The following is a 17,713-nucleotide window of genomic DNA, read 5'->3' as shown; positions in this document are numbered from 1 at the left end:
GTTAAGAACTGCACAGGTGGAGGGGAAAGGGTCTTCAAAGGGCACTTGTAATTTCATGAAACCAAACACTTTTGCTTGTTCATTATCCCATCTTTGAACACTGTTGACAAAAGCTCATGGGGCTCCCCTTTAAGCTCACAAAAAGAAAGGAAAGGAAGCTGAATCTATTTCAAGGGCTGCTCTGCTCTTCAACAAACCATCTACACTCATGACAATGTGCATGAATTCCAAGGTATTTGTCTAAGGCCACTGCAGTGTTAAGATGATTTGCTTCCAATGAAAACTTTCCTCTCTCAAAGCTGTTTTCCTCATAATAAAATAAAATAATTTTCTTCCAACATACTCTCATGTTTCCTCTAGCTGCACTTTAGGAAGCTTGAGCCCAATAAATTCTCTAGAACTGATTTAAGCATCCCAAACGTTCTCTGCATTTCTGTCCTCATCAGTGGATGATTTTCTGCAAGATACTCGTCTGTAGCAAGCAGAAAGGAACCTGTGCAGAGAACAAGACTCATGGACTCCCTTTCCCTTCTGCTCCTCTGTAAATGCAAGGAGAAATACACCAGAATTCAGTTTTACTTTAACAGATTCCTAACTTTCAATAATGAATCAAATCTAGACAATGCATGACTTGCAATTAATTTTATGTAACTTCTGGTCAATTGCTAAACAAGCCAGCTACAAACAATTGGTTGTTTGATTGGTATTTTACAAATCAGAGTTCATGTTAAAGCATTATTCCTAGCTTGTATGTTTAGCACCCTTCTTGGCTCTGTGGAAGTGAAGTGAGGAGCATGTGGCCCCAAGACTGTTCTCACCTTTCTCCCTCATCATGTTACACTAAACCATATTTCATCATTACGTGTGGCTCCTGCCGCTGTGACATTTCAGACTGTAAATGGTTGTCTGTTTAGTTGATTCTGTAAAAACACCACATACACATATGCCATTCTGCAGAAACAACTAACAAGAACAGGCCTAGGGAGCAGGAGAATGGGAAAGTATTGTTCTGCTACCACCATCACCTGAATGTGCCCTTCAGCACCTGCCCAGTTGCCACTTCATGTGTTTGATTGTTGTAGCCATAGAACATCTCTCCAAAGAGAGTTTGGTTCATGGGCAGCTCTCGGCTCTCTTCACAGTCACCACCGTCTGGACAGGATTCTGAAATTAACTGGCATGACCGCCCATCTACACTCAGCTTGTAATCTTCAATGCATCTGTCAAGAAAGTGAATGAAAGGAAAATTATTAAAATTGACTATAGGACTCACAGGGCAAACATGTCCCGCCTGGGAGGCTACACCAATACTTTCAGGAGTTGCACAGTGAAATGCCATACAGACTCTTTGGCAAATGAAGCTTAAATTAATATTGTAGGTCTAACTCAGTGTTTTCCAAATTTTTAACCTCAATACAAACCCTTCCTCACAGATCTTTCTGTAATTGATTCCTGCATGTCGCTAAAGATTCTGGGGCATGCCTTACAAGACCTCTTTGACCTCAGATGTGCTGGACTACAACTCTCACAGTCCCCTATCAATTCTGCCAGTGCTTCTTCCAGCTTCAAATGATGCAGATTGTAGTCCGACACATCTCAGAGATGCCATAGTATACCAAAACTATACTGTCAGTTAGCACAGAAAGTGGCAAATACATACACACTGATTCAATTTTAGAAATTCTCTTGGACAAATTGAAATATGGACCAGCATGCAGGGCAGGGGAAACTCACAAAACACTAACTGAATAGGAAATCTGTGCCTCCTAAAGAACAGAGCATTCTGTCAAGGAGAGCCTAACCTCTTTAGTATGCAATCCAGTCCTGTCTCCCCATGTCAAGGGACATAGCCAGCAAGTTTAGAAAATATTCTATCAACACTGTACTATCACAGTTGGATTTTTATATTAACAAAGAAGACCAGTAGTAACTAAAAAGAAGTGCTAGAAAGGAACTTTGAAGTAGCAACAAAATAGCTACGAGTGGTATAGTCTAGCCATGCTAATATGGGAGTGGGGTGGGGGAAGGTTTAAGCACAGCCAGACCAATAAATACCCAAAAGCTTAACAAAGACAGCTCTATTTTCCTGGAAGGCACTGCAGAGAACTGTTTGCATAACTCACCCACAGAACATGAGAATATTGTATAAAACAGGATCTTCTGGCAAAGGCACCATCTGTTGAAGACAGAGCTGCTCGCAGCCACCATTGAATCCATCTGAACAATCCACCCCAATGTGGCGATCATAGCAGCCAGTCCCATCCTTCATGGGGCTGAGACCAGGTGGGCACTGGCAGGACAGAAAGCACAAAAGCACAAGCCAATTTAGAGAGAACTGATGTGAAAAAGTGCAGAGCCCTTGCATGGGTTTTCACTCATTGTCACAAAATTGTACTCATGACACAGAATACTATAACTGCATCTCCACTGGATGTGTTCCAACAATAACTGTCTATAAAACAAACAAACAAAAAATCAAAACACTAACCCACTGCATCTCCTATCTGGATATTATATAGCATTTTGAGAAAAACTTAGAATACCACTATTTCATACTTGCTGAAAAACAACATTTATGTTTCTTTCTGTTGTGGGGATAATTTCTCTCCTCTCCACCTCTTCTACTACAAAATATTTCTACATTACTATCCTCACTAGGAGCTCATACTCTCCACTCCAACCTTTTCCCAATTGTAACATTTCATTGTGCTTGTCTCTGTTGTATCTGCAACACTATTCATCCTTTCCTCTCACAGGATACAGCTGAGTCTCTTGCCCCCTATCATTATTCATCTCACCTGTTTCAGCACTTTTTTGCTTAACCTTCTCACCTCTTCTCTTAGCCCTGGATATTGTATTCCCCTTAACCTCAGTGTTATGGCCCTATTGTATATCTGTTGTTTGGATACTTGCTCCTGTGTGTCCCATAGGGCAGAGAGGATGCTCTGAAATTTAACAGCTGGATGGCTAAATCTGTGTCCCAACACTCTTCCAGACTTCTAATTTCCTCACAGACCTCTGGGGACTAGGGGTGTGTTCCTGGTTCCTAGAAACAGGACAATGCCAGAATGAAATTTTGAGACCAGAGATGGGGAACCTGTGATTAAGGATGGGGATGTTTTTGTTTTGCTGCACCTTCGGCCACATTTTTTTTCTTTCTGTTTCACATCAAGTTGTGAGGCTTTTCATTCTTTCCATTTGAAAATTTGTGCGTATTTTTGCATGCTTTTCCTAATACAATATGTACCATACTATTCACCATTTCTTCTCAAGAGATGTAGCTGAGTCTTTTGTACCCTGGTGGCACAGTGATTAAATGCTTGTATTGCAGCCACTTACTCACAAACCATAAGGTTGTAAGTTCAATCCCAGCAAAGTGGGCTCAAGCTCTACTCAGGCTTGCATCCTTCCAAATTCACTAAAATGAGTACCCAGCTTGTTGGGACAGTTAGCTTAAACTTTGTAAACTTCTTAGGGAATGCTTAAGTGCACTGATAAGTGGTATAGAAATGTACCTGATGCTATTGCTACCCTGCTACTAATCTTTACCTCAGGTGTTTCAGTGCTTTCTTTTCTCAACATTTCCCCCCCTTTAACACACATATTTCTACTCATTTTCTCACTGACAGAGGAGTGTGTGTGTGTTTCAGATTTACATTTTATTTTTACTTTGCACAATCACTCATGTAAAATTTGAAAAAAATGGGAGAAAAGGACATGGCACCTATGGTTTCCTCTTGCTAACTGAAAACAAAAGGGCCTGGCCAATTTGTTCCGACAATCCACTAACTTGAATTTTTCCCCCATCCCTACCTATGATCCTTCAAATGTTGCTGGAGTCCAATTCCAATCTGCCATAACCAACCTGGCTAATGGTCAGAAATAAGAAGAGTTGCAGTCCAATACTTGCAGGGTTGCAGACTCCCCATCTCTGTTAAAGGCTGATGCTCCCCTACTGTTTCCAGTCATTTCCTGGAGAATAATTGCTTGCAATGAAGTTTGAACTTTTTTTTGTATCTGAGTTCCCAGCAAAATGTCTTTGCTGTTGCTTACATGGTCACTCATCAAAAAGCCAAGTCAATAGCCCCTGATTGTCGAGAGACTATTTTCCAAACTTCCAAGCTTATTTTAGCTTTGGACTCAGTCACTGAACTCATAAACAAGTGTGACTGAAGTGAATTAAAAGGCTACCCACTTGACTGGTAACAGTCTCAAGAATGTTTTTCCTTTAAAATGGAACACTTTGTAGAACATAGATGGAAGAGATGTATGAGCTGCTCTCCTTCCTTTTTCTTGTGTTTTGGCTCATGTGGTATTAACAGAGGATTTGTTCCTGCAACATTTTCCTCCTCGTGCTCCTGGTGACTGAAGCTCACGCAACATGTTACAGGCTGCTTGCTGACACTAATTCTGCAATTTCCAAAACAAACGGCCCCCTGTGGGCTCACAAGGCTCTCATCCTGCCCCATGTTGCAATTCCCCCTCCAGTGCCAGCTGGAACACCAAAGCACAAGAGTACTTTAGGTGTTTTATGATGCTGGCACTCAACAAGCAGGCCCAGATGTTTGGGATGATGGCAAACGGGCAAATGAAGAGTCGGGGGACCCTGCCCAGCACCCATCCCCAGCACCATGCTTTCCCATCTGGTTGACCAGATGTACTGAAAAACATGGGGTAGGCAAGGGAGGTGTGATACTTGTCTATGTGTTTCTCTGATTTATTTGACTCCTTTGCGACCAGTGGAGCCTGCAGAACAGGACACACGGGCTTTGAAAAATTGAAGAACTTAACATAAATGCTTGGCAGAAGTGTTCTTGCACAACTCCCTCTTCATCTCTGTGGATCAGGTACAGAACCTGTGATTTGCAAGGGAGAAACAATAAAAAGGCAACTGTGTCTTAGGTGATGCTGCCAATGGGGAGCCTATCTCACTGATCAGTTCATGCAGGTTGTGCATCATACAATGTACATGTCTGTATGAGCAACAGTGCCTGCTTTGTTCCTGGTGGCTCCTGCCATAAACTTTCATTGGAATCCCATCCTTTTATTCAGGTGCAGCACTTAAACTCAGTATGAGGTACTATCAGGGTCCTAGTGCCTGTATCACACAAAGGAGATTTCACTGCTTTCTTGATCAGGACTTCTAGTGACTAAAGACCAGCAGGGCATTGCTTTGCACTTTGTTTCACTGACGACAAATGGATTGAAAGAATTCACCTGTACTTTATTACTGTTACCTTTGGCCAAAACAGAACACCGAGTTTTGGCTGTGGCAACCGCATGCCATGCCCCCAACCCAGCTTTTTCCGAGCACAAAAAGAAGCAGAAAAATGCTGTTCCTTTTTGAGCCAGCAAAAAAATGGCTTTCTACTGCCACCATGGCTTTGCAGAACTTCTGCAGCATGCGATGTATAAACACAGAACTACCTGAGCACTACCGTGTGGCTGGGCAAGCAGTTGTGATGCCGGATTGGGAATCAGAGCTCTGAGAGGGCAACAGCTAAGCCCTGCATTGTGAATTTAGGTCTGGTTTTTCCTCATACTTCTCATAAGTACCCTCTTTCCTTAGAAATGTATCTGCTGCCATCATTCCCTCCTGCTATCATGCTGGAGGCTGAGATTCGTCCTTGTGGACTGATGGCAGCAGAACCTTCTTGTGGGATGGGAACCAATTAGGATGTTCCGTGCTGGAGACTTATAGAATATGAAATATTCATGAATACTCTGGGGAGGTTTTCTGGGTGATAGGGCTGGCAACTCCATTGAAGCTATGGACTCACTATGGAATGGAAAGATAGAAAGAGTTATTGACACACAACTGATCCACGTGTCCTCTCTGCTGGGATAGAACCTGTAATCTTACCTGGTTTACAGAAGATCTACAGGCAACAGAACAGGTCAGATGACAGCTGAACATGTGATGTAAGTTACAAAGCAAATCCAGCCCAACACAACATTTTGTAATGGCTACTATGTGTCAGTGAAGGAGGATAATAAGTCACATATTGCCTCGGTATCTGCGGGGGATCCGTTTCAGACTCCCCCCCACAGATACCATAATCCGTGCACGTTCAAGTCCGCTAGTACTCAATGGTGTGCAGCCACATGGCTGCACCACCATTGAGAACAATGGCACTTTGCCCCTGCCCCCTCCCCAATGCCAGCCTTGCCGTTCTCACTGCAGCAGGCAACGGGGGGTACCTCTTCTTCCTCCTCTTCCCTGTCACCGCATCTCTTTCTCCCCCTCCTCCTCCTTCACTTATCCCCTGTCACCGCTGCTGCAGCTCTTGCTCCTCCTCCTCCTTTTACCTCGCCTTCTCTGCTTTACTCATCTTCCTCTTTCCCCTCCATTGCACTGCCGCCACTTGTTTTCTTTTTCTTCCTCCTCCTCTCCTCTTCTCTAGTCTTCCTCCTCCTTTTCCTTCCTCCTCCTTCTCCTCTTCCCCACATCCTCCACTTTCTCCTCCTCCTCTTACCCCCTCTGTTGTCTTGCCACCGCTCGTCCTCCTTTTCTTCTTCCTCCTCCTCTTCTCCGCTTTTTCTTGTTCTCCTCCTCCCTCCTCCTCCTCCTCTGCCAACACCACCCTCCCCCAGTGAGCTTGCCATCTTCATATGATCAAATCTGCAGATGGCAAGTCCGTGGATACGGAGGGTGGACTGTACAGTCTAGCAGAATTGTTCTAGGTGCTGAAGAGCTTGTTGGGTCAGGCAAAAGAGGAACCCTTTGGCTGGAATCCTGTTGGTGAAATATATTCACATAACTTGGGCTTATGTAAGCATATTACTTAAAAAATTATTATGCAAGGAGGTGTTTTGTAACTCTTTGAGCAGTTTCCCCTCCATCTAAGTTAGCTTCACAGCACCAGCATGCATCCCAAACTTGATTTAGAGGCTGGGAGAGCATGGGTGCCTGGGTTGTCTTCAACTGCAGTCCTGTAGCCAAGAGAAGAAAGCAGACATTGCAGCGGCAAGTGTCTCCAGAGAGTGGGGACTGGCCCACTTTAGATGTTCTTAGGAAAAACAGATTATCCAGACCAGAAGTGGGGAAACTGCAGTCCATGTGCCACATGGATCTCCCAGGACTGTTTTTGAGGCACTCAGGGCATCCAGCATCCTCAATTTTGCTTGCAAATTCTATTCAAAATGTTCCCCATGACCCCTCCTGAGGTTGACATCTGATTTACTTCCTGACTAAAACAACCCTAGCAGACTTAAAAACAAAGCAAAATTGTTACCCATGCCCCCTAGGGGACCTTTAAATTATTTGCCTCAACACCTAAAAAACATGAATGGCTTGTATGAAAGGGTTATCCCCCTCCTACTACTGAGTAGGAGAGAGCACTCCTTGAGATCATCTTGAGAACAGTATTCACTGGGCTTTAAATAGGCAATGTCGTGCAAATAAGCACACCATACAGAAAAACAACAGGGGAACTACAAAATTCCCAAAATCTATTTTTGAGTAATGTGGCTGCATCTGTAGCCGGCACGAGAAAACAGACAAACAGTACCAGAAAACAAGCTCCCATCCACCTGTTTCTTTCATGTGCCATGTAAAATTAGGTATCATTAAGCCTAATTGACCTGTGCTGCCACAGGCAGTGGAATTATGGTGGCTGAAGCACAAGAAGAAAAGGTACCCAGTATGACACAGTGCTAGGATTAGTCTGAGCAGTGGGGCTTTGTCTAGCATTGCTACAGGCAGAGCAGAGAATGAAGGCAGCTGAGACAATAACAAGAGCACAAGCAACAGCAGTAGCAAGCCACTATGGGACAAGGGATGGGGCAGCTGAATGTTGCATCAGAAACCACTACGGTGGCAGAAAGAGGATGTGGTCATGGGGCTGGGAGAGTTTGGGATTACCTTTGCCTTCAGGCTGGAAGGAAGCAAGAGACTATGACAGGTGAATCTTCTACATCAATCACAATACCTGGAAGACTTTGTGGATTGACCCCAGGGCCAGGAGAGCCATAATAACCACCTGGCCTGGGGAACTACTAACCAAAGGAGAAGTAGCAGCACCACTGCTCTCAAGCCCTGCAAACCACCCTAGACAACAAAGTTTCCTTTCTGCTGGGATGCACACATGAGTAAGCATCAAGGTTTTTATTAAGGAGACAGATTATATGTGCCAAGCAGCTACTGGGCAGCAGCAGTAGTGAAAGGTGACACTAGCAGAGGATCTCTCAGAGATGACAGTGGCACCACAGCTAATGCTTGTTAGTACTGTACAGAGGAAGGCACAGTAAACCCCCTATTGAAGTTTGTTTGTTTTTTTAACAAAGGAAATCCTATGATGAGACAATGCAAGTAAAATAACAGATAATGTCAGGATACACACAGCAAAATACTGGGGTAGTGCAGGGGACAACTACAATAGGACTGTGGCTAATGATGCAACTGGACTCAAGCCAAAAGGATGTTCAGCTGTGGGCATGATGAGAGGCAAAAGAAAGACTGAAGCTACACAACACATATTATAGAAACATGGAATGCAAGAAGGATGAGTCAGGGGAAGCTAGACAGAGTAAAAGAAGAAATGGAACATATAAACATTGCAATACTTGGGGTGATTGAAATAAAGTAATTATACATTTGTTTTACTCAGAATGAGTAAAATGAAAAGTTAAGAAGAAATAGGATTTAGAGTGAAAAAAGATGTAGTTAAATCAGTCAAAGGGTACAATGCAAATTCCGATGCAATCATATCAATAAGATTTCAGGGAGAACCCATTAAGATTTCAGAGAAAACCCATAACCAAAGTTTATGCTCCAAACACAGAGGCAAAAAAAGAAGAAATTCAAAGATTCTATGATGGAATTCAAGAGGAAATTGACCACACACCAAAACAGGTGTTCTTGTTAATCATAGGTGATCGGAATGCAAAAAGAGAAAAAAGGACTGAAAAGATGGTAGGAAATCTAGGTCTAGGATCAAGAAATGAGGCAAGAGAGCAACTGATTGAATTATGCAAAGCCAACAATTTGTTCACTGCAAACACATTTTTCAAGCAACCTAACAAGAAACTGTATACATGAACATAACCTGATGAGCTATGTAGAAATCAAATAGACTAAAGGGCAAAACAGATGGGTGGCTTTGAGCAGCTGCTCTGCTTGTGATAGAGTCCTGATCGGCACAGAACTGCAGTGACCAGATGGCTCACTCTGAAAGCAGGCCACCACCACGGTCCCAAACTGGCCACTAGCAAGGAGTGGATTTTCTCTGCTCCTTGTACTGGCAGCTTCAGGCCACCTTAGACAGCCTCGGAGCAGTTTCCGGCCATGGCGGGGATGCACATCATCTGTATGCCTTGCCCCCAAAGTGGCCAGAAGTCACTTCTTTTGGCCCATGTGTTTCAGGCCCAGATAATTAGAAGCGAAAGATGGAGAAGCTACATTCTCTCTGCAAAAACAAGACCAGGACCACAGACCATGAACTATTAACAGCAAAAGTTAGAGTAAAGCTAAAGAAGAATAGTAAATCAACCACCATGCTGAAATACAACCTGAAGAACATCCCTGTAGAATGTAATGACAATGTGAAAATTAGATTTGCACTATTAAGCCAAATTGACCAAGATTCAGAAAACTCTGTAATGAAGCCAGGGACATTTTCAGGAAGGAAAGTAGAAAGACACTATCTGTAGCAAAAAAGGAAAATACAGTCGGCCCTTCTTATACACGGATTTTTTTATACAAGGGTTCAAGCATACATGGTTTGAAAATGTTCAAAAAAAGTATAAATTTCAAATATCAAACCTTGATTTTCCATTTTTTAAAATAAGGGACACCATTTTGCTATGTCATTACATTTAACGGGACTTTTGCTATGTCATTACATTTAACGGGACTTGAGCATACATGGATTTTGTTATACACGGGGGATCTTGGAACCAAACCCCAGCGTATATAACAAGGGTCCACTGTAAGCATCAGTCAATGACAGATGAAACTCTTCAAGCAGTCAATGATAGATGAGAAGCAAAAGTGAAAAATGACAGAAATAAGAATCAGAACCCTAAATATAACTGTTTGGTGACTTGTGGGTAGGAATGAAGAGAACCATTATAATAATCAATGTAGAGAACCAGATGATGGCAACAGAAAAAGGGAAAGCAAGAAATTTCTTCCACAGGAGATGAAAGGGATATTTAAACCAAGAGTGAGATGCTCTACAACCAGCAGAACACATTACATGACCAACTGCTTTATCACATTAGGGGGCAAACAGGATTTAAATGAGAGTTGAACTACAGAAAACCAGGAAATGTCGTGTGATAAACATCAGGCATTTCCTGGTTTTCTCTAGTTTAACTCTCATTTTAATTCTGTTTGCTCCTTAATGTGATAAAGCAGCAAGCAGAAATAAAAAGATGATGCAAAACAATGTTCAGAAGAACTATACAAAGGAGAGGAAAGGATGACAGATTCATTCAAGCAAGAATTATATCAAGACAAACGTCCAGTCTTAGAAAGTTAAGTGGAAGCTGCATTTAGACCATTTGGGAGAAATAAATCACGAGGAACAGATGACATACCAGTAGAGCTGACTCAGTCTGCTGAAGCAGAATCCACTTTAGTTTTAACTAAAATCCATCAACAAATATGGAAAACAAAACAATGGCCCACAGATTGGAAATGTTCAACATACATCTCAACACCCAAGAAACAGGATACCAAGTATTACAGTAACCAAAGGACCATTGCATTAATTTCCTTTGCAAGCATAGTAATGCTCAAAATTCTACAACAAAATACTTTTAACATATATGGAGTGAGAAATTGCAGCTGTCCAAACTGGGTTCAGGAAAGGAAGAGTCACTAGGGATTATATTGCAAACATATGGATAATACGCATGCCAAAGAATTTTAAAAGAAAATCAACCTGTGCCTTATAGACTATATATCAAAATCTTTGATTGTATAGATTACAAAAGCTATGGCTGTTGTGTGCCATAACATTTGATTATCCTGATGTGTAACCTGTATTGAGGACAAGAGGCTACTGTTAGAACAGAATATGGAGAATGGTTTCCAACCAGCAAGGGAGTCAGGCAAGGCTTCATTTTATCACCTTATTTGTTTAACTTGTATGCCAATAAATGTAATATGTAAAGCAAGATAAATTAGCCATTACTGAAGAAAGCCAAGAAAGAAAGTGAAAAGGCAGATTTATGGTTGAACGTTAAATAAACAAAAATAATGACCATAAATAATTTACATAACTTTAAAATAGATGATGAAGACATTGAAATAGTTCCAAGATTTTTCATACCTTGCTCAATTAATAATCAGAATGGAGACTGAAAGTCTCTCATTCATAGGGTCGCCACAAGTCAAACTGAACTTGACGGCAGCTAATGACAACAACAAATTCTAATCACATAGTTGCTTTCAAGTGTTACCAGGGATAAAGGAATGGTTTCACAAGATTTGGCCCTGGTGGCAAAACAATTTACCTCTGTACATTTATGACATGTATAGCAGTATCAACAAGGTATGTAAATGCCTTGTCCCCATATGTCTGTTATATGAGTTGATGTTTCAGCATGGATTTTAATTTGTTCATTCTTATCACTATTGTCTTAAAGGGATTATAATAAATGATTAGTAACTCTATTTGTGTATCGTCCGTTATGTATCTGCTCTGATGTAAAGACTATAACTTTAATTATCTTGCATATTTATTATAGATATGTAAATTGTGAGCTTCTAAGTTCATGTATCTTTATGTGCAATTTTTTTAGATTTCTCAAGCCTGTGATGTTGCAGACACTGGAAATATATGCTGTGATTCTCTCTTTCTCACTCTTAACACTGCTGCCACCTAAAATTCCCCTTCTACTGCTGTCAGCAGTCATTCTAGAAGTATCTGTGTAGAAAGTGTTCCACCTGCCAATTCCCCCCCCCCCCCACCTCCATTCATTCCTCACACCTCTGTCTTTGGCAAGATTTTTTCTCTCTGCACAGAACAGGGGTATAAGGAGAATGCCAATACAGAAGCATGTGAAGCAGCTTCACAGAAAGTTTGGAGCAGATGGGTTGCTTTCCAGTTATCTCTCATGGGAAGCTTTGTGTAAAAGGGGGAGGGAGGTTATGGGTAAGTGAGATGGGGGCAGAGGTAGAAGAAGCAAAAATATGCCACTAAGGCCTGAGTTTGGGGCTGCGGCTTTTCCACTCCTATTTGGGTCAGCATCAGGATAGATTGGGGCTGAAACATGTGGTTGCTGCAGTCCCATGGTGACCTGCTCTAGGGCGGCCCCAATCTGCCCTTTTCAGGCCGTCTGTTTCAGCGGTACATTTAGAAAAACAACAACTGCATTTTGCATCATTAATTTTTAGCTTGCCCTTGGAGTGATAAACCTAGAATGCCCTGGCAAAAATATGAAGGAGGTCTAAAGCTGGGGTATTACAGTGGAAGGAAGAACAAGTATCTCTTGGGCTGTTCTCTTTTCCAGAAGGAGTGTGTTTGCTCTTCCAAAATACCATGGGCATGTTCACACTGGAGTTTTACACAGTCTGATTTGGTGCTTTAGTACAAAAGTTGTGGGATCAGATCTTGAAAAACAAAGTCCATCTGCTGTATATGACTGTGGATTGAGTCACCTGAATGAACTCTTATGATCTCAGAACATGCCCTGGATACAGGAAGATGTCAGGCGTAAATATCCTAAAGGCAGCATATCCCATCTGATCTTGGAAGCTAAGCAGGATCAGTCCTGGTTAGTACTTGGATGGGAAACCAAGTTTTCAGAGGAGGTTTTATGAGTATTCTTTGCCTAAGAAAAGCCTATGAAATTCATGGGGTTGCCACATGTCAACAGGTGACTTGAAGGCACATATGCAAAGAGAGAGAGAGAGAAACAGAGACAGAGATCAGCACAGGTTATGTATGAACAGCATTTAACTTGCAGAATGACAATAAAGTCCACACTGGAGCCTCAGATAATGTCCAATGCAGATGCAACCTCATCTTCATGCTCTCACTTCTCCCAAGAGGTCATTAATCGAGAGTATACAAACCATACAGCCTGTAGAGTCTAACTTTCGATCTGCAATGCAGCGGAAGTTCTTGCTGCAGCCACCGTTGTCCTTAGAGCAGTCTCGAACTGGCCCAAATGAATCCAGAAGAACTTCAAGGCTATCAAAGGAGGAGGAAGTCATCAGTTCCTCCCTGCAATGAAGAAAAATACAGTTTTCACTATCTGTGATTGTTACACGGTATATGGTCAACAAGATTTACAGACTAATACAAGCAGAGAGATGTGTTGCTTCAAGGAAGTTATCATTACATACCAACATATCAAGAAAGTTCGATGGTATGGGAAACATTGATTTAAAAAAAGCAAAACAGGAAATGAAACAAAATAATGGGAAGGGAAAGATGAAGATAACTGTGGCGGGATACAGACCACCCATTTGGGGTAGCCTGCAGCTGCCCCTTAGCGTCACATAATGGGGCCAGGGCAGCCACAGCGGCAACCCAGAGGCCCCAATCCAGCGCTTTTCAGGATCAGGGAGAAGCGGCCTAATGTCGCTCCTCCCTGGCCCCGAAAAGGGGTGTCCTTGGGGCTTCATGCCCCAGGACCCCCCGGAGCCATCCGGGAGCCGCTGCCAGGAGAGAAAAGGGGCGCTTGGCCCCTTGCTCCTGGCTTCATTCCCACATTGCCTCTGTCCAGTTCCCTGCATAGGTCATCCACTAAGGCAGCCAAAGCTGTGTCTGTTCCATAACCAGGTCTGAAGCCAGATTGAACTGAATCTAAACAATCCATCTCATCCAGAAACTCCTGGAGTTGGGAGGTCACCACTTGCTCCAGAACCTTGACCAAAAATGGGATGTTAGATACTGGCCAATAATTATTCAGAATGGTGGTATCCAGGAAGGAAATTTTCAATAACAGCCTCACCGCAGCCTCCTTTGTGCAGGATGGAAACTTCCCTTGCTGAAGTAAGGCATTCACCATTCCCCTAACCCACTCGGCCATTTCCCCTCTAGCTGCTTTCAGAATGCAGGAAGGGCAAGGATCCAGTATGCATCCAATGATCCTGTCCACATCCTCAGGCTGTACAAAGTGAAACATACCCAATAATATATGACAAGCAGGCACAGAGATTACATCCATTGGACCTGTATCAATTACATTAGCATCCAAGTCAGAGTAGACCCAAGCAATATTGTCTGCAAAATGTCTTGCAAATTTTTCACAGAAAGCTGTTGAATGGTCTATAATAGGCTTTTATATAATGCCTATAATAGGCATTTATACAAGGAAATATGACTATATACCTGATACTTTATATCTTTGATTATGATCTGCAATACTTCGGCTTCTAACTGAGTGATGAAAGTTTCTTCTTACATTTTAATGGTACATGATAAATTACTGGAGCTACCACCAAAAGCACATTTACTTTCTTAGCGTTCACATTCTGAAGCAGATCACTAGTAAACTGATATAGGTTTGTCACCGTGAACATTAATTAATTAATTAACATTAATTTTATTTAATTTATACCCTACCTTTCTTCCAGTACAGAAACCAAAGTGGTATACACACCTTTAAACCCCACAATACATTACCTACTGAGTGCAACAGAAAAATGTAAATGGCTTTGAAGAACACTAAAACAGTCCACTATAAATGATTATTATGATAAAATTTGGGCAGTGTGGTTGCCTATATATATATATATATATATATATATGAATCATTGTAGTACTTTTCTTCTCCACTCATGTCCCCCTTGTTCCCAGGTGGCTTCTGAATTTGAATCTCGATGAACACCTTTTGTAACCTATCCATTGTACATCACGTATAACTTTTCAGAGGCGCAGAGATGGTACTGGGGCACTCTCATTGCCTGCAGCACACTTTTGAAAATGGCTTAAATTTGGGGGTTTGAGCTTTCCCTAAGCACTGTGTGGTCCTTCTTTGGGTGCCCCTGGCTTCAGTCAGATACAGGTGCCCTTTCACTGTGGGGGCATCTGAAACAGAGAATATAATTCCCAGGCAGGCTTGGAAGACCCTCACTCTTGACACTTATCAAAGTTTCTTTTATTTTAATGAGCAACTGGTGGCTGCTGCTTTATTTGGTGCATTTTTCAAATTTTGATTTTGATTTTAGACTATACTTCCCTGTTTTATTGTGCTTTCAGTAATTTTTTAAAAAAGTGGCATAAATATATTTTAAAATAAATAAATGAACTGCTCCCCCCCCCTCGTAGTTTAATACACACACACACACACACACACACACACACACATATATATATATATATTGAGGGGAGGATGAAATTGTCTTGGCAATCATAGAATCACAGAATTCAATAATTGCAATGCTGGGTTTAAAGACAGATTTGAAGGAAGAGAAAGAGACATCACCGATGTCTTATCACAGGCGGTTCAAAAAGTAGTGAGGTGTGGTGAGAGGAAAAAAGCCATCAGTTATTGTGACTTGAGCCAGAGGGCAAAGCTGGCTTGTAAAATCCGAGTGACCCTTTTGTCCCCATCTTCTCATTCTCATGTACCACCAGAGGTCTACTCACCTGACCTCGACAGCATCTTCCATCACAGTCATGTCTGTCTTGCATTTGGCAGATGGATTGATGGCCAGTTCAGCAGGTGGAATCACAAAGCTCTTGCTTAGTGGCAGCCACATCCCTTCACCAAGAGTGTAGGTGAATCTGGACCCAAAGCAAAAAAAGAGGCAAAATAATCTGATTAAAAATGTACTGAGGTACACACCACTAGCAAGGCCTGGTATATTCAATTAGGTTTGCAGAATAGAATGTTTCTATTTCCAGAGCAATCTGGTCTGTATTAGCTTTCATTCTCAGCATGCTCTCTGTTCTACAATTATATTATTATTTGACTGGACGTTAAATCAATTAATGATTATAAACGTTTGAGTACTACAGCTGAGAAATACTGTACCCATGGTGTCTGCAATAGTTTCTGCTGTGCCTTATATACTTCTATGTTTATACTGTTCTTGGGGAGACATTAACCTTGGCCTCCATCTCCAATTCAGAGATTTGTTTTATTATTTGTCAGGCACATTAAAGATGGTTTGGAGCTGATGATGATAATAATAATAATAATAAATGTTATGTATATGCCACCTCTCCCACAGGATCGAAGCGGCTTACACTAATAGATAAAATACAATATAAAATACAACATATATTAAAATACATTCCATCAGTTCCCTCCCCCCCTCCAACTACACTTATAATAAAATAACAAGAACAATTAAAACAAATAAAGATTGAGCTAGTCAGAGTCAAGGGGATGGACAATCTGGGTGTGTTCTGTGATAGTCCGTTTCCTTGTTAGATTGGGTGGATTATTCAGGGAAGGCCTGTCGGAAGAGATCCGTCTTGACAGCCCTTTTAAAGCTGTCAAGATTGGTAATGTTCCAGATCTCCTCCCACATGCCATTCCATTTCACCTGAGTGTTGCACATTTCACCTGGGTGTTTAAATAATGCTCAGCCCCATGTATCCCCAAATGAAGACTGGGTTATACACAAACTAATGTGCATGGCAATTACATGCTGGCCTGTGGTACTCACAGGTGGTGACAGGTTAGGGACCCAAGAAGGTAGATTAAGAGTGGAAGAAGGTGAACTAAGGTGTGAAGTTCAAACATTTGAGAAACACTACTTTGTTGTTTGGCTCCTTCTACTGAGATGTACTTAAACAAGCATTTTTGCTTTCAGTTTCACTGTGCATGGGTTTCTAGTTTTAGAAATCACAGTGGTATTCTTCTTAAGTAAAGATGGTTGGTGCAGAAAAGTGTAAAATTAAAGAGAATGCAGATTCAGATGTTTCCGTAATCCAAAATATAAGTACATGATGGAACCAAAGTGAAGCTGAGGCAGATGCACTGAGAGCACAGCGAATTTTATGTAGACTTTGAGATGTGTTTGGCTTACGTCTCCAATCTTTCCCAACCAGTATGGCCATCTCTAGCAGCTTGTGTTAGGAAACACCTTTGCCTGAGCCACTGCCTGGATTCACTCCGAATTAGCTTTGTTTCTCTTTTGTGATACAACCATAAAACAAAATATGTTTGTTATTATAAAAGGCATGCACAGAGTACGGCTTTATCAAACATTTTAGCTCTCTGTCCAAATTCTCCCTTTGTTGAAAAAGTTCACTTGTGAATACTTGGTACAGCTCTTGCTGAAGGTAGCCTGTTCCTGTTATATGCTATTGGAAAGGACAGTAGATGAGGGAAAGCAAACAAACAAACAAACAAAAGCATGTTGGCATTACACCATACCTGAATATCTTGTCAGAAGGCTGTTCTCCTAACACCAAATCAAATCCACGCTGGAATATGGTATATGGCCATGGCCTGGAGAAAGATAATGCCACAGGATTCAAGAATGCTATTAATATTTTTGTAAGATTTCATTCTTTGAGTGTGGATCTTCTCAGTATCACCACTAAAGTAACTTCTTTGGCATGAAATATATAAAATATAGGCATTCAATGGAGAAACAGAGGGAGAAAAAACACACTGATTATACAGAACCCCATCTTTGACTTGCTCTTAAGGTTAAAATGCCAACATCAAAACTGAGACAAAGCATATGGGGAGGGGCAGGCAGAAAGATAGGAAAACCAAAATAAATTTAAACCAGCCTGCCAGTTGTTTACCCAGAGAGCTTTATTAAGATCTAAGTCATGCACTCTGGAAT

The 17,713-nt window shown here is 41.7% G+C and overlaps 1 protein-coding gene across 2 annotated transcripts in view; it reads right to left on the bottom strand.

Annotated features, from left to right (window-relative positions):
* Positions 1-17,713, bottom strand: part of ASTN1 (astrotactin 1) — a 260,478-nt gene that overhangs the window by 63,061 nt on the left and 179,704 nt on the right. For both annotated transcript variants that reach the window (XM_042464121.1, XM_042464122.1), the window contains exons 9-13: positions 17,293-17,367; positions 15,552-15,689; positions 13,028-13,178; positions 2,124-2,290; positions 1,026-1,220 (exon numbers count right to left, since the gene is read on the bottom strand). In XM_042464121.1, the coding sequence (XP_042320055.1) occupies positions 1,026-1,220; positions 2,124-2,290; positions 13,028-13,178; positions 15,552-15,689; positions 17,293-17,367 (726 nt within the window). The remainder of the gene's footprint in view (positions 1-1,025; positions 1,221-2,123; positions 2,291-13,027; positions 13,179-15,551; positions 15,690-17,292; positions 17,368-17,713) is intronic.

Source organism: Sceloporus undulatus, chromosome 4 (assembly GCF_019175285.1).
Source record: "Sceloporus undulatus isolate JIND9_A2432 ecotype Alabama chromosome 4, SceUnd_v1.1, whole genome shotgun sequence".
Taxonomy (NCBI): Eukaryota; Metazoa; Chordata; class Lepidosauria; order Squamata; family Phrynosomatidae; genus Sceloporus; species Sceloporus undulatus.
The sequence above is the reverse complement of the archived record's forward strand: the minus strand, read 5'-3'. Positions and strand labels throughout refer to the sequence as shown.